The following is a 27,365-nucleotide window of genomic DNA, read 5'->3' as shown; positions in this document are numbered from 1 at the left end:
AGCAACTCCTGTCCCGGATCTCTTTAGACAGGGTGCCAGTTTGTACCAAGTTGCAGGATGATTGGATGGACGAGGACAAAAGAAATGAGATTTATCTTCATCCGGGATCCAACCTAGATCAACTCTCCTGGATCCAGAAGAAAGACCCAAGCTTTCCATTTGTTAGTCAGCCAACTGAACAGTGACCACAAAGTTGTTATTTTTGTTGTTCTACCTCAATAACTTGCAAATCAAATATGCTTCGTTTACAAGTCAAAATGAGATGGTCTTAACTTAGCAGCTGCATCTGGTATCAGAAACCCAAACAGCATTCTTTCCTCTTCATACATCACCGATCACACTGGAAGAACTTTGCAGGTTATTTTGTCAGCACACAAGAGAAACCAGCTTGCTCATCTGCAGTTACACTGGCACTGCAGCCCTGACGCCGCGAAAAAAAAATTGTTTTGGTCAGTAAATTAAGTCGATACGATGCAGAACACATAGGGAGCCGACCGATTGCCTATTTTAATCACATTTCTGACTATATAGCCACACTAATTGTAGGGATGCTGGCGTTTTTCAGACCAACCATTATACGCTCAAGATGCTCAATAGCCCACATCTGCAATAGCTATAAAGCTGCCTGTTACCCACGTACACCACTGCCTTGACTCAGCATCAATGCTCAAGTGATCTGTGCCTTGAGCAGTCTTCTGTAGCTTTAAGTCCCAGCTTTCCTGCCTATAGCTTATGCAAAATTCTCCTCCCTGCCCCCTTCTCACACACATTAAGCATGGCCACATTAACCCAATTCTGTCGCCTTTAGTGGTTCCTTTTCCATTTCAGGATTCAGCTCCAAGCTCCCGCCTTGGTTTTTAAAGCCCGGGATGACTTGCGCCAGCGGTCTTTATACAACTAGTTTCTATTTTATTCCCCTTTCTCTGCACTGCTAGATCATCTCACCTCTGCTGGTGCAAAAGCTCCTCTGCAGCTCCTGCCCCTTTAAACATCTTCCTGCATCTCTACCACCCCAACTTTTCATCTCATGTTTGCAGTTGAGATTTGGAATCTTCTCCCTTGTCTACACCTCGTAAATTCTGTCCCTCAGCTATTAGTTCTATCATATTTGGGATATAGGCTGTATGCAAAATGCTATACAAGATATACAGGGCTTCTGCGACGATTAATCTGAAGCAGCAACGCCTCTTCAGGCCTTGAACAGAACACAAAAAGCAGGACATCGATTTCACATTGACATTTTTATTAACGCCAACTGTTTTAATTTTTTTTTTTTATTTTAAAACAATAGCACAAAAATTTTCAGGGAAGCAGTCGGACAGTTAGTCTGATGACCTTCTGAAACACAGTTAAGCCACACCAAATATGAATTCCTGTTAAAAGAAAAAACCGTGGGAACTCAAACGTTCGTTTATTAGATGGTGTTGTCTGATTAGTAGACCATGCTGTTTTGTGAAGTCAATGATGGCACACAGCTTAGACTTCATCTAAGTCACACCAGTTATCACTAATTTAAGGCTTCTGAATCAAATGACCATCAACATCACAGCAAAGGAACAAAAATAAAAGCAAGTGTGGCTATGGCTGTGAGGAGGCTGGACAAGCTAGATCTTTTAAACAAGTAACGGTGCCCGCCCCTTAACGGTGGCTATGGGGAACCAGTCACACACTACTCTATCTCCTCATTCACATGCATTTTGAGGGTGCATTTAATAAGGAAAAAAATATTGCATGAATTGATCTCTTATTTAATGTGGCTGTGAAAGATGTTTCTTTAACAATTCCTTTATCTCTAAGAAGGACATCAGCAAGTGGAACCAAGGAGAAAAACCAAAGAGCAACAGAACATTTTTCTTTTTGCCAAGAGGTGACACAGAAGGGATGGGGGGGAACCTACTATCCTTGGATTTGATTGGAGGTTGCAGGAAAATAATCTCCCAAAAACCACACAAGTGGAATTTATGCACAGATTCAGAGTATGTTATACCAGCTACCTGCCTTTCATAGTGAACTGTTCCACACGACGCGCACTACAGTGTCTTTTAGGTCTCTGTCTTACACAGAGGTGTTAACCCATTCCTGCCCCAGACTCATCACAAAATTCCACTGACCCAGAGCCTCTGGTTTCCTTTTTAGGGGATGTAAAAAAACAGAACATCTGTCAATAAGAGTGTAGGAAGGGGGTGTTAAATATTTTAACCACTGACAAGGCTTGAGGAAGTTTCACAGTTTTGTTATGCTCTATTTTATTACTATCATATTTACAGACTTTTTTTTGCTGAATTGCTGATAATTTTTTTTTAATAGAATTTAATTCTGGAGTGTGAGCAGGAACCAGTTAACTACATTCATTGTCCAATCCCCATTGCTTTGAGAAAAGACTCCAAATTCTTGGCATATGAACCAGCTGTTGGGTAGCTCCTCCCTCTCCCCCTGACGAGGCAGTAGGACTGCAGCAGCCGCATGCACAGATTCACACCATGGCTGGCGGGGCCTTGCGCTGCAGAAGATATTGGTGGATGCTCTCGGCGTCCCGATTCAGCCAAGCTGCATTCAGCAAGATATTTTCACAGCACTGCTGGACAGTGCGTTCTGCCGATGGAGCAGGGTGAGTCTCGAAGAAGGCCTGAATAAAACACACACAATCATCCATAAAGGGGTAACACCCACAGACAAAAATATGTTTTTTTAAATGGTCAAATTCACCAGTTGGGTAGAAAGTATTTCTACGAAACCAACGATTACACAGTATCTAGCTCCTTGGGAGCCCTTACTCATGCGAGAGGAGACAATGATGTCAATGAGCGTAGCTGGGTGAGTAAAGGCCACAGGATGGGGCTCTTAGTTTGCTAGGCTACTTGTGTAACCACAGGTACTGCAGGGGAACAGCAAAATGTCTGCTCTGGTAGGGAAAATCCACAGCATTATTTCTGCAAACTGGTTGAGACAGAGCCATCTACTGCTCCGTACTGACTACAAGTGACAGCAAACTGCGCTGAAACAAAGACAGGGCCAGCAGCCATCTCATCATGGGAGGGAAGCAAATGAGAAACAAATCCAAGGTGTGAATGTCACTAGGCTACTTGGAAGACACTAAATTACGCCCAAGGCCCTTTAGGATTACTAATACCTTCGCTAACGGTCAGATTTTTTTTAACATGCTGCTTTTAAATGGGCCTCTGTCCCAGAGGAGAAGGGGCACTGCTGAGAGCACGCAGACCTGCCCTTCTCTCCACTCCCTGGAAGAATGGAAGTTGACCACATGGAAACAATTCCAGCCAGAGAACACTCCATTAAAGACGGTTACTTAGCATTTCAGAATTAACTGACTACAGGGGCAGAGTGGAGGATGCTGTCGAAATAAGGATGAATAATCATTACATTTATTTGCATACTAGTGAGCTCTTCCCTGCTACAGCAGAACCTCACTAACTCATACTATTGACTAGGAGAGCCACTGAGAATTAGCACATTAGTGAGCAAGGTAATAGTATCAATAATGACGGAAACGGCACCACAAAGTACTCTGTTCACTTCTCAGGATAAGCGGCTGAGTTTTGTGTAGGGGACAGGGCTTCTGCACAATCCCCTGCAGCACAGGAGGATTGCAGAGGTGTGACGTGGCTCATTCCTCTCACTGAGTGTTCTTCCCCCCATCTCCCAAAGTCAAACCCAGCCCCGCTCCGGCACATCCATTTTCAAGACAATCTTACTAGGCTTCTGGGTTTTAGAACAATCTGAATATTAAAATCAACTTCTTATGGTGGGAGCTGTATCTGAGAAACCCCTTGACCAAATGACCCCAACTTGCAAAACTAAACACTACTCCAGGCCCTGTGTGACAGCAATATTATTTAAAGATTCGTAGAATTTAAGGTCAAAGGAGCCCATCAGATCATCTAGTCTGACCTCCTGTCTAACACAGGTCATTACATTTCACCCTGTTACCCCTATACTGAGCCCAATAGCTTGTGTTTGGCTTAAGTATCTCTTCCAGAAAGGCAACCAGTCTTGATCTGAAGACATCAAGACATGGAGAATCTGCCGATTATGATGGGGCAATAGCCCCACCTGTTATGGTTGACTAGGGATTTCCATTTTAACAGGGATGAAAAAGGTCTACAAAAACGGTCTTTTGGCTTGGAGTATCATTTTAAATGTTTATTGTAGTTTGTGCACGGTTAGATTTTTCTATAGCATTTGTGGGAGAAAAATATCATTTGAGGTTTGCTATGACTGTTCTAATAAAGGAGGAAATGTGGGTGAGGTAATATCTTTTATTGGACCAATTTCTGTTGGTGAGAGAAGTTGGTCCAATAAAAGATATTACCTCCCTCATCACGTCTCTCTAATACCCTGGGACCAACAGGGCTACGACGACATGTTTTAAAAAGGGCCATGTGACATCTGATATTTCTTTCCAGAAGAAGCCTCTGCAGGCAAAGAGCAAATATTGTCCACAACACATTTTCAGAAAGCTGCCACGGACAGGCCTTGAACTCTCAGTATATGGGTGCCGCTCAGATTCAATGGCCGAAGCTTGTCACATTGAGCCAGCCACATACTCTGACATCAGACTGTCTGCAAACGTTCCGGCTTGCCCCAATGTAGCTGTACACTGGCAAATGACTCTCTGGCTCCTCATCCTGGCTCAAACCACACTGCTGTCCAACTCTGACTAACTTTTTGAACATTGCTTTTCCGGAGAGAAAGTGGCAGCTAGACATTAGTTGAGATCAATCCTGAGAGAGTAAGATCAGTTTGAGCCCCAGGTACGCACACAAAAAAAAAGTTATAACATTTTGATGTCATGATTATTTTAGGGGACCATATCTTGGGAACCCCTAGGCCAAATGACCTCAAATTTAGACCACTAATCTACCCTGGATCCCCATGAAGTACAGGGATTTTCAAGACCATCCAAATATGTGAATTTTAGAGCAGTTGGAAAAATCAGCTGTTAAACAGTAAGCTAGTCTCCACCTTAATTATAGTGGTACTACCGCCTCTTTATAATCAATTTGCTTTATAGTTTATGTGGCACTTTACATCATAAAAAGAGGAACATTAGATAGTTAACCACCCCACCACTTCTGACATATGGAGGTTTTAATTCCAATTTACAAATGGTGGAAACAGGGCTAGTCTACGTAACAAAAGTTGCACCAGTTTACCTTGTGGGATGATTTTAAACCAATTTAGTTAAATGGGTGCAAAAAGCTATGTGGACACTTATTCTAGTTCAAGCCAGGTTTATTGCAGTTTACTTTGACTTGAATAGGCATCAGATTAAACTAAGCCAAAGTAAGCATCCACACAGGGGGTTTGCACTGGTTCAACTAAATCAGGTTAAAAACCCATTTACTTAAACCAGTGAAACTTTCTCATGTTGACAAGGCCCGAGAAACAGAGGTTAAGTGCCCAAAATCACAGGCAGAGTCAAGAGAAAAAGTTGGGATTTGAAATCAGGAGTCTCAGGCTCCCCCACTCCTGTTTCTGTCAAAGAAAGCTAGTCGCTCTTTCGTTATGTTAGAGGACAAGATTAAAGCAAGATGAGTCTTACCTTAACCTCTGCAGCCATTTTATCAATTGCAAATCCATCCACCGATAGCTGAAAAGGGATAAGAATATTTATTTTTTAAGCCCGGAGAACCATTTTAATTAGAACTGTCTAGATGTTATTAACGACATGTCCAAAGTTTCCAGGCAACTGCACACACCTTTATTAGTCTGGATATTAAGAATCCACCCTGATAGCGATTATAAAGTTCCTCCCAATTGTCCTTTACAAATTTCCAGGCAGCTCTTCTCCCCTGCTTGCTGCTTCCAGCCACTCCACCGATAACAGACACGGTATCCTGGGGACGTACCTCTTCCTGCAAACAAGGAGGAAGCAAACATTCAAGCCAGTGTCCTCGGAAACAGACCATTTGCTTTATTTCCCAAGGCACTTTTCAGAGGTTGCTCTTGTAGACAGCATCTATCAGCTTCTGTTCTCCCAGGCTGTACACCTTTTGGCTTTTTAAGGTAGAGAACAACAAGCCAATCCATGAGGAAGAGCTGACACTAGTTAAACAGGAGAATGACTAACCCTGGGGCCTGAGAGCAGAGATCCTCAGTCTAGGGCTGAACATTAAAATACAAAGACAGGTGACACCCCTTCACACTCTCCCTCGATACCCCTCTTGGGCCTGACACTGGGGTCTTGAGAAGTCTATGCCGCATTAACCATGGGATACAGTACGACTCTAGAAGATTTGGCAACGAGGCCAAAGGTTGTTGGGTCCTTTTCAAAAGCAGTTCTGATACTTCACCCTACCCTAGAGCCGTCCATCCTACTACCTCAAGGTGCTCTATAAGAGCCCTGTTCCCACGAGGTAGACAAGCACCAACCCATCTGATAACTTACCGAAAGTGCAAAGGTCAGAACTTTTTGGATCAGTTCAGGTTGAGAGATGGCTCCGAGGACTCGCTCAATTCGGTTCTTCTCCTCCTGCATATCTGCTTGTTTGTGTAGCTTCAGGGAACAAGAGTAAGCAATGTTAAACACAACACAGATTAGGAGCAATCCTTATGTGGATTCTTACCCTGTACAGTAAATCATTCGCAATATACTGGAGCTGCATGGCTGGCACTCAAGTATAGGAGATTATGAAGTGGACATGTGGTACTACGCGGCTATGAATACTCCCACAGCTCTCCACATTATCTGCCCAGCAATGGGGCATATAGCCAACTGGTAATCTGCACTGGACTACTCACCACAAAGTTTACATAGGGTCAAGCAGGCACCACTCCTTTGAGCAATGGTACATTGTTTTAAGAAAACAGGTGTAGGAGCCCACTAGATGGCACCTTAACACTATTTGTAACCAAACAGTACTGTGGCAAACTAGTTTCCACGTCACTGCAGAAGATGGGAGCGACACTAGCTTCAGACAAACTGCCTCATAGATCAGTTTGTGAGGAAGAACATTTAGTTCCTGGCTGTATAAATGGACAGATCTTGAGGTGACAGGAACATAAGGCAACAAGAGCGCACTCACCTTTAGCATAGTGTCTAAAGTAGCACCATCTCCATGCTTCAAAACAGTTACATATACCTAAGAGAGAACACAAACAAGGAAGGTTCCTTGAAAAGCAGGCTTTTAGAAATGGAAAGACAGAGGAAAAGATGGCAACATGGATGAATAGGCTATAGGTAAGATATTATACACAAGAGTACCCGTAGGAGTTCTCTTACAATATAAGCGATCTGCAATAATAAAATTTCTCTCATCAGTGGTCTGAGACCAGATCTTGGAGAAGTTTACTGGTCCCGAAAAGATCTGTACTGGCCCAGCCGCAGCAAGTCACAAGCTAGTGGACTTTAAAGATCTGTCTTACTCCTTGCCCTCCTGCTTCAAGTCACACTTCAGGACACCTCAAAGCTAAAAATCAATACTTTAAAAAATGCTGTCAAGCTTTAATCTAACTAGAAAAGGGAGAGAGAGATTTTGGCTGCTAAAATCATGTTGGAAATTAAACATGGGACAGTGGTGCCAGGAGGCAGTCGCAAGAAAGCGATGACAGTGAAGTGATTTCCAGTGGGATAAGGCACAAACCATTCCTGGTTCTGGTAATTCACAAGATATCTGATCTTAAAACTGTTATCAACCCTTTGATCTAGTCAGTCTCAGACCAATGTGATTTTCAACCCCTGATCTGGGGATAGAGATCATTAGGGTTTTTGTGGCACTTCCCTTAGACATGCTAAATAGCATACTAGTGAAAGAGTAAATGTTTTATTAAACTACATTAACTCACTGGTGACAGATATACAAAGATTAACAGAGTTTAAGGCCAGATGGGACCATTAGATCATCTGCTCTCACCTCCTATATATCACAGGCCACTGAATTTTATCCAAATACTCCTATGTTGAGCCCAATTATTTCAGTTAAATAAAGCATTTTAGTCCTCATGAGACTAAACACCTATAAGCATTCAGTCAGCTGCCTGGAGAAAGCCAGCAATTTAAGGATTAAACTCTGAATTACTGACTTGGAGCCAGCCACAATTCAATATAGGGCACAGCAGAAATGCATTTACCAAGCAACCTTAATTCTGCGGCACTGATTTCTGCTAGCTTGCCAAAGGGGATGGGGATCAGTTCACTAATAAGTTCCAAAGCAATGAGGAGGATTGCAAACTTGCTAGAAGCAAAATTCCAAAAACAAAAGGCAAGATCTGCTCTGTACAAACCTAATTCAGGGACAAAAACCTAGGCAGGCAGTGCTGCAGTATGGGACTCATACTAATTCTGGTCACCGTAAATACAACAGTTTGGTACAGAACAAGAGGCAGAGTGAAAATGGGATTGGCTCCATTAGGAAGTAGAGTTCACAGTAACCTACAGGACTTCTCAGGTCAGCTGACAGGATGTGTTTTCCTTCTACGTGGTCCTTAAACCGACGTCGCGCTTCTTCTAATGTTGCCTTATGCCCAGCTTTTCCTAGTTTTCCCAAAACCAGGCCCCTCAGAAGTGCATCCAGATGACCTGATAAACAAGGGTAAGGAAGAGAGAAAAATTAATTTGGGACAATATTTAAGCAGCTCCATTCACGACCTACAGCCATTAGGGCAGGCTATAAATGCCCAATCATCTTCTCTCCCACATCCTTGTAATCTGTGTAAAAAAGCTAGATCTTTTCCACTCCCCTGGTTCTGCTGGAGAGTGCATTGATTTTTGAGTAGAGGTTCATGAGAAGGGGATTTTGAAGGCTAGACACAAATAGTTAGATCTGTAATCTGGCCTAACTGAAGTTAGGCTCAAATGGGGATTATACCTGTCAGTGCTTTGCTACAACAATGACTCAGATTAGTCCAGGACAAGTAGTGCATGCATAAAGTTTTTCATTGGCCTTGCAATCTTTGCACTATCAGACTCATAGCTAGGGTAAGAGACCTTTCAAGGTGCACAGAATCATGCTGAGATGGATTTTACCATGTCAGCTGGCTTTAACTGCAGCAGGAAAACACGAGGAACATTTTTCTAAACACACCAGCAGCACTGCCCCACCCCTCAAAATGCTTTGCACCCCCCAAAATTTTTAATCTATTCACCATATAGCAGTATTTCAAAACCACTATTAAATTCCATAGCATAAAAAAATCTCCTACCCTCTCCAGGTTTGGGGTCCCATCCCAGCCTCTCTCCTATGGGTGAAAAGACATCTTTCACAAACACCTGGATTTCCTCATAGAAGTCTGTGTGGGACAAGAGAGTTGAGAGAATCCCCAGGTTACAGCTCAGGTCGCTCCACACAGTATAATTGGGCTCATTCACAAAAGCCTCCATGACTTTTAGAACATCTACAGTGCTAATGATTCCAGCTCGGGCCTGGGAGAGGAAAAGAGACAAATTAATCTCATCTCCAAACAGAACTGAAACAGTCAATAGTTCACCACATAGTTATTTAACATTCTTTCCTCTTCACAGTCTACAGGGTCTGAATGTGAGCTGCACTTGTGTGTGGAAAAAGATGGTGTCAAGATGGGTCTATCGAGAGTTTCTCACCTGCCTTATTAATAATACACAGCACCCAGAGTGCACTGAACTGCAGACAAAGCACTTTATAAAAAGGAGGCTAAGGATAATAATGGGAAAAATCGAGGGACAGAGCTTAAGCAACTTTCTCAAAGTCACAGTATGTTTGTGTTAGGGCTGAAAACAGAACCCCCCGCCCCCGAGACCTTCCTTTCTCCCTGTCAGATTCTGTGTCCACTGAAACCTCATTTTGGATTAAACATCTAAATTTTACTTGTTACCATTTTTGCTGTTTACTTTTTGCCCTTCGTTCAGTTGGGACAGGGAAACTAGGGAAGTCAGTTTCATTTCCCAGTTCTTGTGCGCTAGCACAAAATGGTTGTTTCCAGCACTATGAGAAAAGAATTAAATAACTGTTTTTTAAAAAGTGTCATGAAAATATTTTTGTTCCGAGCAGTTTACAATACCTAAGCTACGGGCCAAAACGACTGACAGCTTCTCCTTAAAAACTGTAGCAGCTAAACCGTGGCATACTTTACAAGCCTAAGACTATTTCTATCTCTAAAGTTGCAGGAAATCAATATAGTCTCAAAATTGTGTTTAAATCCCTCAACTGATTGCTGACCGGCAATATAAGAAAGTATGACTTCAGTTACAGGCGCTAACTGCTCCAAGAGCCCACCTCATGGGACATTTGTATCTTCTAAAGGTGATACTCAAAGCTGGTACACCTTGCTTTAATGCAAATCTGTGCTTTGACACTGTGTCCAAAACCACCAGTCATTTCTTTCAGCAAAAGAGAACCTTATCCAGCCAATTTCAGGAAAGGAGAAGGGGGGTCGACTGTTTCATATCTAATGCTCAAACCCTATGCAGTTTCAAAAAGAAGTGTATAGTATGTGGGACATAAAAATGGATTCTGTCCCCAGAGGGAAGACAGTTGACAAGCTTCCCCAACAAGCCCTTTACTCAAAACCCTTTTAGGGATCAGGAACTAATCCTGACCCAGGTGAGAGAAGCAAGGGAAGTTTTCCAGATACTATTTGTTTATAAAAAACACTAAGTGTGAAACACCCCTGCAGGAAACAGCAAAACAGAGTTGCAGGCTCAGGTTCGTGCCACAGGATTTAAATTTATAGTACAAGTTCTAACTTGCAAAGCTCATTAATAATCCTCTGTATGCAGTAATCCCAAAGGTGCTTTGACTCCAGGAACAGAGCCTGGCTCTTCAGACACTGATAGCTACAGTAACTGTAGTTCTCGTTCATCATCATCTGCAAAGCGGACAACCCGGGGCAGGAAGCATGTTGCTCACCAGAGAGAAGAGATCATTCTGCAGCCCAAGCCTGTCCACAGGGGGTAGGGAGAGGTCTTGGATCGCTGGTATTAAACTCTCCAGCATGTCAGGGCTGTACTGAGTACGATAAAACCCTACTGTTCCCAGGTTTAACTGAAATACACCAAAACAAAATCAACATTACCAGCACTGAATAAATAAGCACACTGTTGTCCTTCTGGAGTATATGGAAACAGTTTTCAAATAGTCTTTGTCTGTACATGCAGCAGAATCAGCCATGCAGTCATTTAAAAATCGTAACTATTTTGCACAGCACAGAGGGAAAAAGAAATTAAGAGGTATGATCAAGGGAGAACAGATCTGAAATAAGGTGTGCTGAAGCAGAGATATCCAGAATGGCAGGAGCGGCAGAGGTGAAAGCTCTTGCACCATCAGTGGTGAGTTTATGTGGGGGAGACAGAGGCTAGTATTTAAAATTAGTGGGGAAGAGAGCAGAGAGAAACTAGCTCCATGAGGTAGACTGGATCAACTCCATAACAAGGAGAGCAATTCTGAATGGAAGCCTAAAGCGAACAGAGTGTCAGTGGAGCTGTTTGAGGATGGGGTGACATGGACATGCATCTGTATATGTCTGAAGGCAGACTGCAGCATTCTGGGTCTTGGAGGAATCAGCGAAAGGGACTGCAGTGTAGACACACATCTAAGTACAGAGGAAGAACAAAAACTGCGGTATCTAACGTCACTCCACAACCAGCTCAATTCAATTCTGATACTGGCAATGCCAGTGCAATATTTAGAAACCATCCAAATCAAGTTTGCAGATCTCTTTCTACTTCCGGCAGAAAGACAACTAAACTTCTCTGTCCTGTGTAAAAGTGCTGTGTGGTAAGTAAACGTGATAAACTGCATGTCAGCTGAAATAATATTACATTTCAGTGACTCAAGCTGGGTGTTCACACGTCTGGGCTGGTTTAACCGTGTTAAGATATAAATGAGCTCAGCCAGGCTTTGAATTTATCACCCAAACAGGACAGAGGGAAGTTCATACCTCTGCAGGTGTAACTGCACCAGGCAGTGGGCTGATTTAGCGAAGCAAAACAAAGGATGGTGATTCTCTCTCAGAAGGGCGAGGAAGTGATATTTCAGACAATATGATCTCAACTCTGCTTCTCCCATTCTCAACAGGCACATCTGAAGGTTAATCTTGGTGAAGCCCACCCAGGGCCCTACACTCCCCACTTTAAACCTCTTAGAATTCCCTGTGTTGGAATCCAAGGATGCAGTGTTCCTCCTCTAGCCAGTAAGAGGAATGCAAAATCTCTTCTCAAGAAGATAGTAACACAACTGAAACAAGCAGGAGTCAAATCTGTCAAGTCCCAACACACCACAAATAGAACAACCCTTGAACGCCACAGGACCAGAGATCAAGCACCACCATGCAGCTCTATTCTGAAAAGTGACTCTGAAATGACATTGTAGGGTTCCAGATGTGTCTCACTGAGTCCATATCAAATGATCTCAGTTTACAAACACAACTATGGTTTTTGTTACCTGCTAGCCTTACAAGTTCACCTTGGGTTGGGTTCCTTCCTTCTCAGGCATCACTAACTATCACAGATATCGCAGTTCAAGTCCCGCCCTCACTGACAAACGTGTAAGTCCATTGTCTTTTAAGTTATGCATCCTTATTACTGGAGAGAAGGAAGGAACTCAGCTTCATTCTCTGATTCCAAGGTGAACTTGCAGAACTGCCAGCAGGAAAAGAGGATGTTACTTACCTGTAACTGGAGGTTCTTCGAGATGTGTGGTCCCTATGTGTATTCCATATGTGGGTGCACATGTGCGCCATGCACCTGAGTCCGGAAAGTTTTCTTAGCAGTGCCTGTTGACCAACACGTGCGTCGTACATCCCCTCATGCTCGCAGCCGAGGGTATAATAGGTTGTGTGGATCAACGCCTCTCCAGTATCCCTCTTACTGCTGAGTACTCCAGTCAGCAGCAGAGGGGATTGAGGGCAGGTATTGGAATACAAATAGGGACCACACATCTCGAAGAACCTCCAATTAGAGGTAAGCAACCTCCTCTCCTCTTTGAGTGATAGTCCCTATGCATATTCCATACAAGGTGAGTAGTGAGCAGTGCGAAGGCAGGTGCGAGGACAGGCAGTCTGCAGTATGGCATGGCCTACAGCAGCACCTGCAGCCGCCGCTTGGGCGATGGCATAGTGAGACGTGAACGTGTGTATGGAGCGCCAGTTGCTGCATGACAGATGTCTTACTACGAGACATCCGTGAGCCAGACTGACATGGCTGCTTTTGCTTGCGTAGAGTGTGCCATGACTCCATCATGGGGCAATCTATAAGGGCAATCTGCCATCATGGCCACCAGCTCACTGACCCATCTAGCTGAGGTGATGGCCAACAAAAATATCACCTTCATGGAGAGGTGAGAGAGGGAGCACGTTGCCAGCGGCTCAAAAGGTGGCTTTGCGAGGGTGGAGAGAACGAGGTTAAGGTCCCACAGGGATGTGAGCTTGAGTACTGGCAGGAAGGTATTGAGTAAACCCTTCATGAAACGGATGGTGGTAAGATGTGTAAACACAGAGGCGTTGTCCATGGGGGAGGGAAGAGTGAGGGGCACCGAGTGCCACCAAATGGACTCAGAGGTTTTGCAATTGAAAAGGCCTGACATTTTGAGATCAAGAAAGTAGTCGAGGACGATAAATATCACACTCGGTGGGTGTTGATGGCAGAGAGCCCACGAGATGAACTGTTGCCACGTAGCTCGGTAGCTGGCCCTGGGGGATGCCCTCCTGCTTTGGTTAAGGATGCCTCACACTGGGGTGTAGCAGGCTCTGTCTACCCTTGAGCCCCATCCAAATACCAGGCCGAGGTGAAAAGTGTCTGGATTAGGGTGCCGAACCTGGCCCTGATCTTGTGTCAGGAGATCCGGGAGTGAGCGGAGGCAAAGCGGCGAGTGAGTGGAGAGTATGAGGAAGTCCGTGAACCAGAACTGGTGTGGCCAGAACAGGTCTACAAGTATGACGGTAGCTTGGTCCCGTCAGATCTTGCATAACACTTGTGGGAGGAGGGGAATGAGGGCAAAGGGCATAGCGGAGGTCACCCGTCTAGGAGAGAAGAGTGTCGCCCTGTGAATCTTCCCCTATGGCTCCCCACAGCAATAAAGGGGCAGCTTTCGGTTAGCAAAGAGGCCCCCGTGGGATGCACCATTTATGGAAGACGTATCAGAGTGTGACTTTGTGTAACTCCCACTCATGGTCAAGGTAGAGTCCTTCTGAGTGTGTCAGCTAGGGAATTTTGGGTGCCTGGGAGGTATGTGGCTTGGAGCGTCATGTGGTGTTTGATGCACCAGTTCCAAAAGTGAATGGACTCAGTGCAGAAGGCGGGAGACTTGGCACCACCCGGCTTGATGTACACGACCGCTGCGATGTTGTTGTAGAGCAATTGAATGTGCCGAGACCAGATGAGAGGAAGAAATGCCTGGCATGCAAAACGGACTGCCCTCAGTTCCAGCACATTTATGTGCATTCTGATCTCTTGTGGCATCCAACCCTCCTGGACTGTGTGATGGTCTAGATGGGCTCCCCAACCCGCAAGGGAGGTGTCTGTTGTGATAGTGGCCTGCAGGGTGGGAAGGATGAAGGGGGTCCCAACCATGACCTTGGAAGAATCAGTCCACCACATGAGGGAGGCCAGAACTGTTTGCAGAACAACAATTCTGGCCCCAAATGGTCCTTGTTGGGTATGTAGATGGAGAGGAGCCACAGGTGGGGGACACACGTGCAGACTTGTGTGTGGTGTGACGGAGGTATGTCCAAGGAGAGAGAGAGAGAGAGAGAGAGAGAGAGAGAGAACAGCAGACCGTGGTGCGCGGCTTGAGATGCAGGTCTGCAATTATGGCTCTCAGAGTGGCCGTCCATCGGGAGGAAGGCTCATGCCACAATGGAGTCGAGCCATGCCCCAACAAACAGAATCATCTGTGTAGACAGGAGCACTGACTTGTCCTCACTGATGCAAATACCTAGAGATGTCAGGAAAGTGCGAAGGTGAGGATGGCAGAGGTGAGTTCTTGTCGGGATAGCGTGACAAGGATTCATTTGTCCAGGTAGGAGTACACAGAGTAGCCGAGGCAGCGTATTTGTGCTGCTATGATGGCAAAGACTTTCATGAAGACTCACGGACCCGTTGCTATGACGAAAGGGAGGACGTGGAATTGGTAGTGGTGATGTTCTAGCTGGAAATGGAGAAATTTCTGGTGGGCCGGATGAATGTCGATGTGGAAGTAGGCATCAATGCCAAGAGCCACAAACCAGGCCCCGTGGGGGAGAGATGGGATAATCGATACCAGTGTTACCGTATGGAATTTGGATTTCCTGATTAAGGTGTTTAGTAGCTGAAGGTTGAGAATGGGACAGCGCCCATTTGATATGGAATCAGTGAGAGACTGGCCCATAATGTTATTTCATGGAGTCACCTTTCAAAGTACTTCTCTACCTTAAGAATGATTATTCCTTAACCTAAGTAGTTCATATGACAGCAATCCAACAAGGTAAGTGTTTTTCAGTTTTGACATTTAGATTCTGATACACGCACCACTATCTACAGAAGACCTTAACGCTGAATTTTTCACTTGCAGATCTGTATTGGCCTGGTAATAGCCAGTAAAAACTCTACACACTCATGAAAGATAAACAGGACTATTTTTGGCCAGGATGGGCTTAGTTAAGCTGTGGTTGCTATGGGGATGCACAAGAAGCCACCACAGTTCAATTCAAAAGCTGCCTCAGTTTAATGGCATCACTCAGCTTTTCCAAGCGTGGACTCCTAATTGGTCTGAGTTTACGTTGTCTAGAAGGCTCTTGGAAGCAAACCCTCAAAGGGAAAGGACCTCACTAAGCAAGCACTATGGAGCAGAGCCAGTGCAGGGTAATGCAACCGACAAGACCCACCAGAAGCACAGCAAGCTTGCAACACAAAAGAGTAGGAAAGGAAAACAAATAGACCGAATGAAGCATAATGGAACATCTCAGTGAGATTGAATTTAAGTCTCATGCATATGTTCCCTTCTGCACAAACTCACCTTCACCCACTGGCCTGGTTTAACATCTTTCAAAACCAACGTCAGCTCTGGCTTGTCCATCAGCACTTGCATTTTGGCACAGCTGGGGTCATCGCTTGTACAAATACTAATGGGGACCATCCATAGAGGGCAGTCCTCCCCTAAACATGGGAAAGGAAAAAATGAAGCCTGAGGAAAGGAGGTAGCAGACACTACTCGACACAGAGGTTCAGGCTGATGTTCCAGCAGGTTTCAGTGGCCAATTGAACACAACAGTTTAAAGTCAGCTTATTCTGACAGTCAGAAAAATGGCAACGATTCTGAGAGAAAAGGATCATTTTAGAATCTGACAACTGGAGTCCATATATCACTTCTGAAATAAAACATTTTAATTTCTGTACACGCAGTAGCTAACCAGCAGTTGTAGCTACTTAAATGATAAACGACAAGCTTGTGCTTGCTCTTATACATGGAGAATTTACTCGGTTACTGAGGCCCATAAGATGAGCTCTTTAAGATGGCAGTCAAGGCCCTAGACTGGATATTGAACAAAGGTTTAAACATCTTACTACGATAATATAAAAGCATTTTACAGGTGCAAGTCTCTCCCCCATATATGTGATAATAACATGCAGACTCAGGATACATCTACACTGCTGAGGAAGAACTCTCAGAGCCTAGGTCGACTGACTCAGGCTCGTGGAGCGCTTGGGGCTAACACCGCAGTGGAGACATTTGGGCTCCGATTCCTTCCCTGCCGTAGGTGTCAGAATCTGGGCTTCAGCCCAAGCCCAAGCGTCTACACTGTTATTTTTAACCCCACACCCAGTGAGGCTGAGTCAATCCACCTGGGCTCTGAGACTCGGTGCTGGGTTTTTCTTTGCAGCATAGACATACTCTAAAAATGCAAGAGCACCCAGGGCTTAGCTTAACTTTGGGTTTTAACAAGTATTTAAAAAAATATCTAAATCCTAAAAGGGCACCTGCCTGTGCAATCAGACAGTGCAAGAGTTGAGTTTCACGGAAGTGCTGGCGCGGCATACAATATGATGCACGGCTCGACTCCTGCTATTAGCCTTCATCTTACCGCTATATGGTCCACTGGCACAGAACTTCTTCTGGACTAACTTCAGAACTTTGTCCTCTTCTTGCTAAAAATGGAAAATAAATGCTAGAGTAGTATCGATTTCAAAAACTTCCATGATGGAAGAACATTGTCATGAAAACTCAGAATAACTGGAAAATGTTTTTTTTTTTCCAGTTCCCCTTCTCCCACTCAATTGGGGCAGAGGTGGTGTTTTTTTTTTTTAAACTAGCAAGCAACACAACTGGAAATGGATACTAGGGTATCATTCACTAGATTCAGGGCAGAGTCCCAGCACATTTAAAGATCCATAGAGTTTAAGGCCAGAAGGGACTTCTAGATCATCTAGTCTGACCTTCTGCATAGCACAGGCTATTCAATTTTACCCAGTTACCCCTATATTAAGCACAATCACTTGTATGTGGCAAAAGCGTATCTTCTAAAAAGGCATCCGGTCTACAAATCAAGACACCAAGAGATTGAGAATCTGCCACATCCCCCTTGGCAGTTTGCTCCAAAGGTTAATGCTGCATGCAGTATTCCCGTATTGGTCTCCCCAGTGTTGTATAGAGCTAAAATCACCTCCTTACTCCTAACTCACTACTTCCCTGTTTATACATCCAAGGATTGCGTTAGCCCTTTTTGCCACAGCATCACACTGGGAGATCATGTTGAGTAGCTTGTCCGTTCTGACCTCTAAATCACTGCTTTCCAGGATGCAGTCCCCCATTCCGTAGGCATGGCTTGCATTCCTTGTTCCTAGAAGTATAATTCTGCATTTGGCTATATTAAAACGCATTTTTGTTGGAACAGGCTCATCTTACCAAGCCATCCAGTATCACTGCCCTGGTGTCATATGTTATCATTCCGCTAAGCTTTGGGTTAGCCGCAAATTTTATCAGCAGCCATTTTACATTTACTTCCAGAGCATTGATGAACATGTTGAACCGTGGTGAGCCTCGTGCCAGTCCCTGCAGAACCCCACTAGAAACACCCCTAATTTGATTATTATTCCCCAAAATGATAGTGGAGCTGAAATCTCCATTCATCAAGAGTGGCCTCCAGTTGTCACTAAGGTATGAGTTCCTCATCTGAAGTCCCCAGCCTGTCCCATAACTGCAGGCACAGAGAACCAGAATCAAAGCAGCTGAAATTCAAACATGTCCTTCATCTGTACCAATGCTGAAAGCCTACTGGGAGTACAATAGGGTCATTCTTCACAGGCTCACCTACTCCAAGACTGACAAACTGTAACCGTGGCAGTTAAGTGTCTTCAGTGCAGAAAAGCACTTTTATCTAATATATTCTAGAAACCAATAGATAAAAAAATTCAAACAACAGGTGATAGAAAGAAGTCCATATATTTTAATCCCTGGTATAGTATGATTCTGTAAGGCTATTCAAATGTAAAGACAAGACACAAAAGGGAAAAAATAGGCAAAGAAAAAAATGTTCATTTTAGGAAAATCAGATGCAAGAGAATCCCAACTACAGCAGTGGTGATAACTGCCAAGTCAGAAAAGTGAAACAGGTATTTGGTGCCTGGAACGACTAATCTGAAAAGAATAGTATCAGGAAGTCGTTTCCTGCTTCTTGTAATTAACAGGAACAAGAGCACTCATATCATCGGAAGATTGCCTGTTACAGCAGTGCTGGGCTAAGGTCAAAGGCTTTGGAAGAAAAAGTATCATTTACATGCAATGACATTTTACAGGTGGACTCCTAGAATAGAGAGGTAATAAAAATACTAATGAAGAGTAGAGGCAGAGACAGCTTTGCCACAGTCTGAAGGGAAATGAGGCTTCCAATGGTTTGAAGGATTGACAAATTGGTTATATAGCACATATCTTGGAGATTAAATGCTCACAAAAATACAGTCAGAAGTGCAATCAAACGCTCTTCAGTTAAGGCAGGAAGTGGTCCATTAGCACAGCTATTGGAGGGAGAACTTCTCCTCTACTGGAGCTTGGGCACATTAGCTACACAGTGCTGGTCCTCAAAGCCTGCCTGAGTCAGGCAAAATTTGTCAGGCAGCACTTTTCCCAAGCTAATGCATGCCAACTTGGCAAAGTTTTTTGGGATCCTCATTCAGCACTGGGATGACTCGAGACAGGTTATTCATTCATCCTTTATTTTTTTTTAAAGTTGCTTTGCCACTTTTGCTTCAGAGTGGAGAATTGGGTTCCAGCTTGCAGGAAGCACGAAGAAAGAAGCCTGGGATGATTGTCAATTATTTAAAGTGTGACGGAATGGCTACACATAGCACTTTCCCCCAATGAGTAATTCTCCATTTTAAACAGTGTCAAACCAAAGTAAAGTCCACCCTTTTCCATTTAAAGGTGCTTCTAAACCTGAAAGTATAGGGCTTGAAAAGTACTGTAGGTTAAAGCCCCAATAATCAGAATTAAAGTAGAGGAGGTGACAGAAGCACCCATAGTAAATGTTCCTCAAGATGTTATGGTCCACTATGGTTCCCATAGAACGTGAAAGACAAGTTAGCTACATGTTTGCAATGCAACATGGCACCAAGAAAGGCAAATACAACTTTGGTCAACATTAGTAGAGGCATCTATAAAATCATGAATGGTATGGAGAAAGTACATAGGGAAGTGATATTTACCCCCTCACATAACCCAAGCGCTTGGGGGTGTCTCCTGACGAAATTAATAAGCAGCTGGTTTAAAACAAAAGGAAGTACTTCACACAATGCACAATCAACTTGTGGAACTCATTGCCAGGGGATGCTGTGAAGGCCAAAAGTATAACTGGGTTCAAAAAAGAATTAGATCACTTCCTGGAGGACAGTTCCATCAATGGCTATTAGCCAAGATGGTTAGGGATGCAATCCATGCTCTGGATGTCCCTAAACCTCCGACTGCTAGAAGATGGGACTGAACAAAGGGAATGGATCACTTGAACTTGCCCTGTTTTGTTCATTCCCTCTGAAGCATCTGGCATTGGCTGCTGTCAGAAGACAGAACACTGGGCTAGACGGACCTGACCCAGTGTGGCCATTCTTACGCTCATCACATCAGAGCAGGGGTCAGCAACCTTTCAGAAGTGGTGTGCTGAGTCTTCATTTATTCACTCTAATTTAAGGTTTCGCGTGCCAGTCATACATTTTCACGTTTTTAGAAGATCTTCTGTAAGTCTATAATATATAACTAAACGATTGTTGTATGTAAAGTAAATAAGGTTTTTAAAATGTTTAAGAAACTTCATTTAAAATTAAATTAAAATGCAGAGCCCCCCCGACCGGTGGCCAGGACCCGGGCAGTGTGAGTGCCACTGAAAATCGGCTTGCGTGCCACCTTTGGCACACGTGCCATAGGTTGCCTATCCCTGCATCCGAGTATAGTAGAAGATAGTGGTCTATAAAGTGTTAGTGAGACCTAACATATTGTATTAAGTCATAAGTGCCTCAACACCAGATTTTAAGAGAAAAAGGAAAAATTAGTGGTGATAGAAACATTAGCTTATAAAAAGTGACTAAGTGGCTAAGCAACTACTAATGACAGGTACGTGAGAATCATCCAACAAGTATTTGAAATGTGTAACATCAGTGATTGAAAGACACTGTATAGGATGGTATGAACTAAAAGTAAGGGGATGACATTAAAAAGGGGGACACTTACTGAAAGTGAGATTATTAAACTGGAGAACAGTTTCCAGGGAAAGTGGTAGAAGCCCCTCTACTTAAGATACTTTGTCCACTCTAATGTTAAATTATGAAGAATATACGGTAATCCGGTCCTAACAGTGTGTGATGCATCTAACTTTAATGATGCACTTGCTCAGAGAATAATTTGCCAATTTTACTGCCCCATTATAACATTCTTAATGTATATTAGGTATGATGAACTAGAGAGAATTAGAGGTCAAGAGACTAATTTATATGCAGTGTTTCAACATTTTAATTTCAAACACCACATATCTCAGCTCCTCATTCCTGCAGGTGTCTGAGACCGTCTCTCTCTCTGAATGTTTACAACGCTGCCAACCGTATCGAGAAAAACAGCAAACTGAAAATTGGTCACTAGAGAACACAAAAGACTTCAGAGCAATTGAGGGCAGATCAGTCTTCTGGCTGTACCATTTCAGAAACAGGAAGTCTATCATGGCAGTTCATTAAACTCTTTCAGGAATTATTTCCCCAATCTCAAATCTTAGCACCTGCATTAACCAATTTTCTCCCTGTTAATCCCAGAGGGCACAGACTATTTCAAGTCCATTGGAGTAACGTCAGTAAAGCTTCTACATCCCTGTCTATAAACCTGGATGGTATGTTTCCTTTGAGAAACCTGAGCTAATACAGCCCTTCACATCATTCATTCAGCCACAGGATTGCTGGATTCACTTTGAATTTAACTCAGAAAGTGACTTACTAATGGATCACAGCTACCTTTGTCATACACTGCGAGGATCCTAGGGATTGTAGCCCACTAGCAAGACTGGCCATGCATCTTAATCCACAGCTGATTCATTAACACAAGGAAGATTGATAGGGCCAGTCTCCTAAAGTCATTGTAATTAAACTGGAATAAGAAGTGAGTCATGCCAGGTATTCTCTCCCCTATACTTAATGCACACACAGAACAAAAAGGAGACTTAATGTGCTTGGAGCTTAGACATGAGCTGGATGCATCAGGGGAATGAACTCCATACCGCTGTGAACAGCATTCCCCAAGGAAAGTGACAGAAGCTCCTCTACTTAAGATACTTTGTCCAGTCTAATTTTAAATTATGAAGAATATACGATAACACCACCCCCCTCCCAACAGTGTGATTGAACGTAAAAGTGACATGCTATCTAACAGCATTCTCCCTCCCTTCAGGAGCAGATTTTGTCACGGAACAAAAGCAAGGCACTGCACTGCCTCCTGATCAAACAGAAGAAAGTTAAAGTTCTGAAATGACTGGATACTATTAAAAGTGATCCAGGACACTTAAGAAAGGTAATGTTTTCTTCTGAAGTGCAGAGGAACATTTAGTGTAACTGGAATTTCAAAGCATCTAATGATGTTCTGTGTTTATCATCACAATTTACCTGCTCTGCTTCCACATAAATGAGTGGAAATCCCATTTGTTTGGTCCATGTACTCATTACAGCAGCAATAGGTTTACCACTGGATTTCTCCAGGCTCTCCCAAAGGTCCTCTGTAGAAGAAAAATCATCAGTCTAAGAATTCCCAAATCCCCCCCCCTCCCCCAAACACACACACAAAAATGTAAATCTAAACACACATTAAATGCTGTTAAGGCCACTATACTGGCACCATCAGGAGTCTAATTTGTGTCATTTTATATATTCTTATTGTCACAAATATACCTAATCAGAAGTTAAAGATGCCACCCCTCTGGGGTTTTATGCTCCATTTTTGTAAAGTTACACTATAACAGAGATCACGCAGTTAGAATAAGCAGCAGTTTAAACCTCCCATGGAAAACATCAACCTCTTCATTAGGCTTCCAAAGAGCACCATTTGTAATGCATTGTTATCCAAATGTCTGGAGTAAGTAATAAAACATTCAGAACTGTAACAGGCTTCAAAAACAACTGCTCTCTTCTCTACATACTTTCACATATTACGCCCAGGAGCATTACTGAACATCTGGATCACTTGTACCTAAGTGACATAGAGAGCCCCTTATTCCACCTCAGCATTTTAACTTTGATACACAGTAAATCGCCATGTGAAATAAGTGCCAGGATACGCTGGACACAACCTCATTTGATCCGTTTAATCCCACATGTGATCAGTTCTGCAAACGGAAATTTGCAGAAGCCTTAATGGCCAATTATCAACTTACTCTGAAAAACCAACCGCTCATTAGAAAAAGCTTCAAGGACAAAAATTCTGAATTCGACTATTGCATAGGCAGCTTTACTGGGGTAAAAGCAGCTCTTTCAGATCATTGTGCTGTGTACTCCGGAGGTTAGAGAAACAGATTGGGAGAAAGCCAAGAGTATATTGGGTTCTAATCCAGGCTGAGCTACTGACTCATTACATGACCTCAAGTGCAAGTCTATTGACTTCCTTGCATCTCAGTCAATTCAGCAGGGAAACTGGGTATTTTAGAAACCCAAGATACCGCTGAAAATTGAATTGTCCCGAGTTGAGCTTTCCCGGATAACGTACAAGAATAACTGCTGATTACCTGTAGCTGCATTCCTCTGCTGGAACCTGGTTAAGTACAAATGCATTCCTTTCCGAAAATCCTAGAAACATACAATTAAACATGTAATTGCACCAGAAAGGAGGTGCTTATTGTCCTCCGAGTGCAGTGCACTTACTTCCACACACCCACCAAGGATCCCTAGCACCGGTTTTACTTATCTGCCACTCCCCTAGGATGTGACATTAGGCAGCAAAATGGTTTGTAGCATTGTTGGTAGGTGGCATTCAAGTTTCAAATGCACTTGGAACTTTTAAACAATCATGTTTCTATGTTGTCCCAATAGTTTACTTCCTCCTTGAATTTATTCAGGGTGTTTACATTTCCTCTTGAAGTGTAGTTATGACTCCCCAAAACTGAGTGGGAGAATTAGTGTTCAGGAATATAAACGTTCAGCAACCAGAAATCCCAAACATATACCTGTTTTTAATTGTTCAACAAGAGTTTTTACTAATAATCTGCATTAAATTGTGTACAATAGAATTGTGCATTTTTACCTCATCTCCAATGTAGTCATGTAACATTCGGATTACAGATGCTCCTTTGCTATAAGAAATAGCATCAAATATTTCGTCTACTTCAGATGGGTGGCCCACGCTGACCTGGGGTTTACAGTACAATGCGTAGTTAGAACAAGCAACATCTTGTCTGCAACTCTAGTTCAAATGAACAGAACAAAAAAGTCTCAATAGCCAACGCTAAAACAATTTTCTTATTTAATAGTTCAGCTACAGAGGAGGTTCATGTAGCCTATCTCCATGTCTGAATCTCTTACTAAGCCTGCCTAATGTGCCTCTTCAACTAGATATGTTCAGAGATGGCAGCACTAGGATTAGTTTATAGGTTGACAGTCTTGTGCTTGGCTTCCAGCACCTAATAAATAGGTCTAAAGGTCTTGCCCCAGTCCTTTGTGGCCCATGATCTACACTCGAACACTCACACTTTGACTTGACTAAAAAAAAAAAAAAATAATAATGGATATATCCCATCTCCTAGAACTGGAAGGGACCTTGACAGGCCATCGAGTCCAGCCCCCTGCCTTCACTAGCAGGACCAAGTACTGATTTTGCCCCAGATCCTTAAGTGGCCCCCTCAAGGATTGAACTCACAACCCTGGGTTTAGCAGGCCAATGCTCAAACCACTGAGCTATCCCTCCCCCCCGACTAAATTTGGTTGAGCTCAAAGTAAAAAAATAATATAATGAAAACTGGTTACTGATAAGGCAATGAGAAAAGTACCTGCCTGTGGGTGACTGCAGTACATCCACAAGTATCCAAAATTCCCTGTTATGCAAAGCAGGATCATGCCCCCGATATCTATTATAATCTATTGATTATCTGAAAGCTTGACTGAACATATTAAATCCCTGTGTCATTTATATAATGGAGGCTAGACTATAAATATAGGTGAATAGATCCAATAGCTACCACCTCATCTATACAAATACTAATCAGATCAGCAGACTAATTTCCAAAGTGTTCAAAATGACACTTTATGCGCATTTTTAGGTTAAGGTGCCAGACTGACAGCCCAGAAGACTTACATTCTTATTTGTTCACAGAACAGGCACAGCACAAGCAGTGGCAACAGGAGTTTCCTCATATTGTCCTGTTAATGGGCCTCAAATTCTGAACCAGAGTGACCAGCTCTAAGGATTACAGGGAAGTTATTGCCCTCTGGTCTATCCTTCCCTCACTGCTGAGACTCAAAGGTACCAATTAGTGGTGGTTGCTTCTAATGTGGCCAAGTATTGACTAGGAACTGGACTGAGACCCCAACAACTCATTTCACTGTCGTCAGAGAAAAACCGTGAGTTTTGGTCACTAGTTTGCCAGCTCAAATCCAGCTCAAGTCAGTAGAGATGAAAGGCTCTTTAAAACCATTACCAATTGCTTGAGCTTTCAGATCTCCCTTAAGTACTACTTTTACTAGAAGAGGCCTTCCTATTTTAACAGAAAATCTACTAGATGTAAAAGCAATTTGAGATTTTCCTTTGCATTGTGAATACCTGCACACTTCCCTCCTTTCTAGCTATCAGTGGAAGGTTTCTACCCAGAATTCCCAGTTGAACTGAGAGAGAGACAAATAATGCCAATAGCAGGGAGTTACAGCTCACTTCAATAGGATGACTGTTGTCTAAGGCATCAAGCTCTTGAGCTCGTGTGTAATCAGCCGAAACAAACTGAGTCCAGATATCATACTCTGGGAAGCAGTGGTCTACACAGAGATACTCAATCCAGGAGGCAAAGCCTTCATTCAGCCAGAGGTGGGTCCACCATTCCTGGAAAGAAAAGAGTATTTGAATATAAAATGCTTTATTTCACTAGTTTCACTTATTTTAACACTCTTCCTACTCACTCAACTAAAAAGTCTGCATTACAGACTATAACCTATTAACGGCCCAGTTAACCGCAAATCAGAGAGAAAGGTCTACCGAGATGGTGTCTGAATCCCCCAATATGGAGACGTCAAATTCAGGAAGTGGAACAGAACACACAGCAGACTGGTTACACAACAGTATCCCCTTTAGCCTTAGAACAGCTTGTGGACTGAACTGAACCCACTGCAGCATGACCTACCTAGCAACTGTTTGCTAGGTGAGATGTGCTTCCAAGAACTCAAAATAGAGAGGGCAAACCTGCAGGTGGTACAAAAGAAAGTGCTGTACAAGCTGCATCTTAGGCTGGATTTGAGGGCAGAGCCACAGAGGGAACAGTTACAGGAAGCTGACAAGGGAAGACCAGATTGGGGAAGCTGTGGCACGGAAGGCCACAGTTCAACAAAGTAGCCAAATCCTGGGGAATCCACACGTTCTGCTAATTATGGAAAGGCCTCCGTCAATCACAGCCTCACAGGAGTTTTTGTATTAATGTCCTTACAGGTAATGGAAAAAGAGTTTGGATACCCGAGGGAGAAAGAATACTGTTGTAAACAGATACTGAAAACCTGAAATCTAGTAATTTTTTTTTTTGGGGGGGGGGGGGGGGAAAGGAAGTTAAAGTAGTTTCAGGATTATACCTGTCCAAGACACACTCGCTGACAATTTTTGCAGCTTTACAATTATATGTCCTATATTTTAAGATGCATCCTCCTTCCCCATGCCTGGCTAAGAGAGACAATGCCTACCGTACTGAGGGAGATAAGGAAACCGACTACATATGAAACTGGAAAAAAAAATAGAGGAAAAGGCTTTCCCATCCTCTTATTTCTTTCAGATATACTACTCTTACTTATAAACCAGAGGTAGGTAAATTCAGATATGTTTGATTAAGTTGCCATATCTATCTATTTAAGGAGAAAAAATTGGAAAGTGATGCAGAGTCAACCCAATAGAAATTCAGCCACACAACAATTCTACTTCCTGGTTAAGAATGAAACATCACAGAGGGAATTCGAAAAGGAATAATTTCACTGACATTCTACCCAGATAAAGTCCAACATTATTTATTTTTAGAGTGGAGACTGTTCGATTTTCATTATAGTTCTGATTAAATCTGTTTCCAAGACAAAGTTCCAGAACTTAAATATAGTACTGGTGCCAAAGGATTAATGCAACTGTGAAAAATGAAAGACATTCAACTTACTTTCAAACTCCCAACAAGTCAGGTTTTTTCTGTATTAATTTCCTGACGTGTAAGTGGCTCTCAGTCACATGCTAAGTGCAACAAGCCGCTAGCCTACCCCAATGAAAGCTAAAGACCGGGGTGGGGAGATGAGATTCCCGTCTTGTTGCTCAGGCACCCATTTATTTCTCAGAACTATTTTGATTCCAATTAGTTTAACATCTTCAGTGTTAAAGAGCTGGCTATCTGGTAAGATCCAACATTGGCACACTGTAACCACGATGTAACTGACACTTCCTGCAGTGATAGTATCTTTGTTCCCTGCGTACAACAAGCTACCTGAAATGGGAAAGTGAAAGACTTTCACTTCACAAAACATAATCCTATTTCAAATACAAAAAATTTGAAAATATGAAAATTAAAAGAAAAAAACTTTATGAATGGCACAAAGGGAAAGAAAATGTAAAACTTTTTATCAAAGTAGCAAAGCCCTTATAAGACAATATTGCTTTGTTAAATGCCTTACTGTAGTGATTCTCAAGGTGTGGTAGACCACTAAAGGTCTGTGAGCCACCGGTGGTCCCAAAAGCACTTGCTAGTGATCCACAAACAGCTGGTTGATCACACAATGCCGG

General features: G+C 43.1%; 1 protein-coding gene across 1 annotated transcript in view; it reads right to left on the bottom strand.

Annotated features, from left to right (window-relative positions):
- Positions 1–1,222: 1,222 nt before the first annotated feature.
- LOC112109265 (puromycin-sensitive aminopeptidase) overlaps positions 1,223–27,365 on the bottom strand; it is a 60,854-nt gene continuing 34,711 nt past the window's right edge. The window contains exons 10-23 of the mRNA XM_024203706.2: positions 25,284–25,448; positions 23,664–23,768; positions 23,149–23,209; positions 22,037–22,146; positions 16,993–17,056; positions 15,927–16,066; positions 10,845–10,979; positions 9,163–9,382; positions 8,397–8,539; positions 7,047–7,103; positions 6,410–6,517; positions 5,721–5,876; positions 5,564–5,611; positions 1,223–2,626 (exon numbers count right to left, since the gene is read on the bottom strand). Coding sequence (XP_024059474.1) covers positions 2,474–2,626; positions 5,564–5,611; positions 5,721–5,876; positions 6,410–6,517; positions 7,047–7,103; positions 8,397–8,539; positions 9,163–9,382; positions 10,845–10,979; positions 15,927–16,066; positions 16,993–17,056; positions 22,037–22,146; positions 23,149–23,209; positions 23,664–23,768; positions 25,284–25,448 — 1,665 coding nt within the window. The 3' untranslated portion in view covers positions 1,223–2,473. The remainder of the gene's footprint in view (positions 2,627–5,563; positions 5,612–5,720; positions 5,877–6,409; positions 6,518–7,046; positions 7,104–8,396; positions 8,540–9,162; positions 9,383–10,844; positions 10,980–15,926; positions 16,067–16,992; positions 17,057–22,036; positions 22,147–23,148; positions 23,210–23,663; positions 23,769–25,283; positions 25,449–27,365) is intronic.

Source organism: Terrapene carolina, unplaced genomic scaffold, assembly GCF_002925995.2.
Source record: "Terrapene carolina triunguis isolate 2854851 unplaced genomic scaffold, T_m_triunguis-2.0 Scaffold193, whole genome shotgun sequence".
NCBI lineage: Eukaryota > Metazoa > Chordata > Testudines > Emydidae > Terrapene > Terrapene triunguis.
The sequence above is the reverse complement of the archived record's forward strand: the minus strand, read 5'-3'. Positions and strand labels throughout refer to the sequence as shown.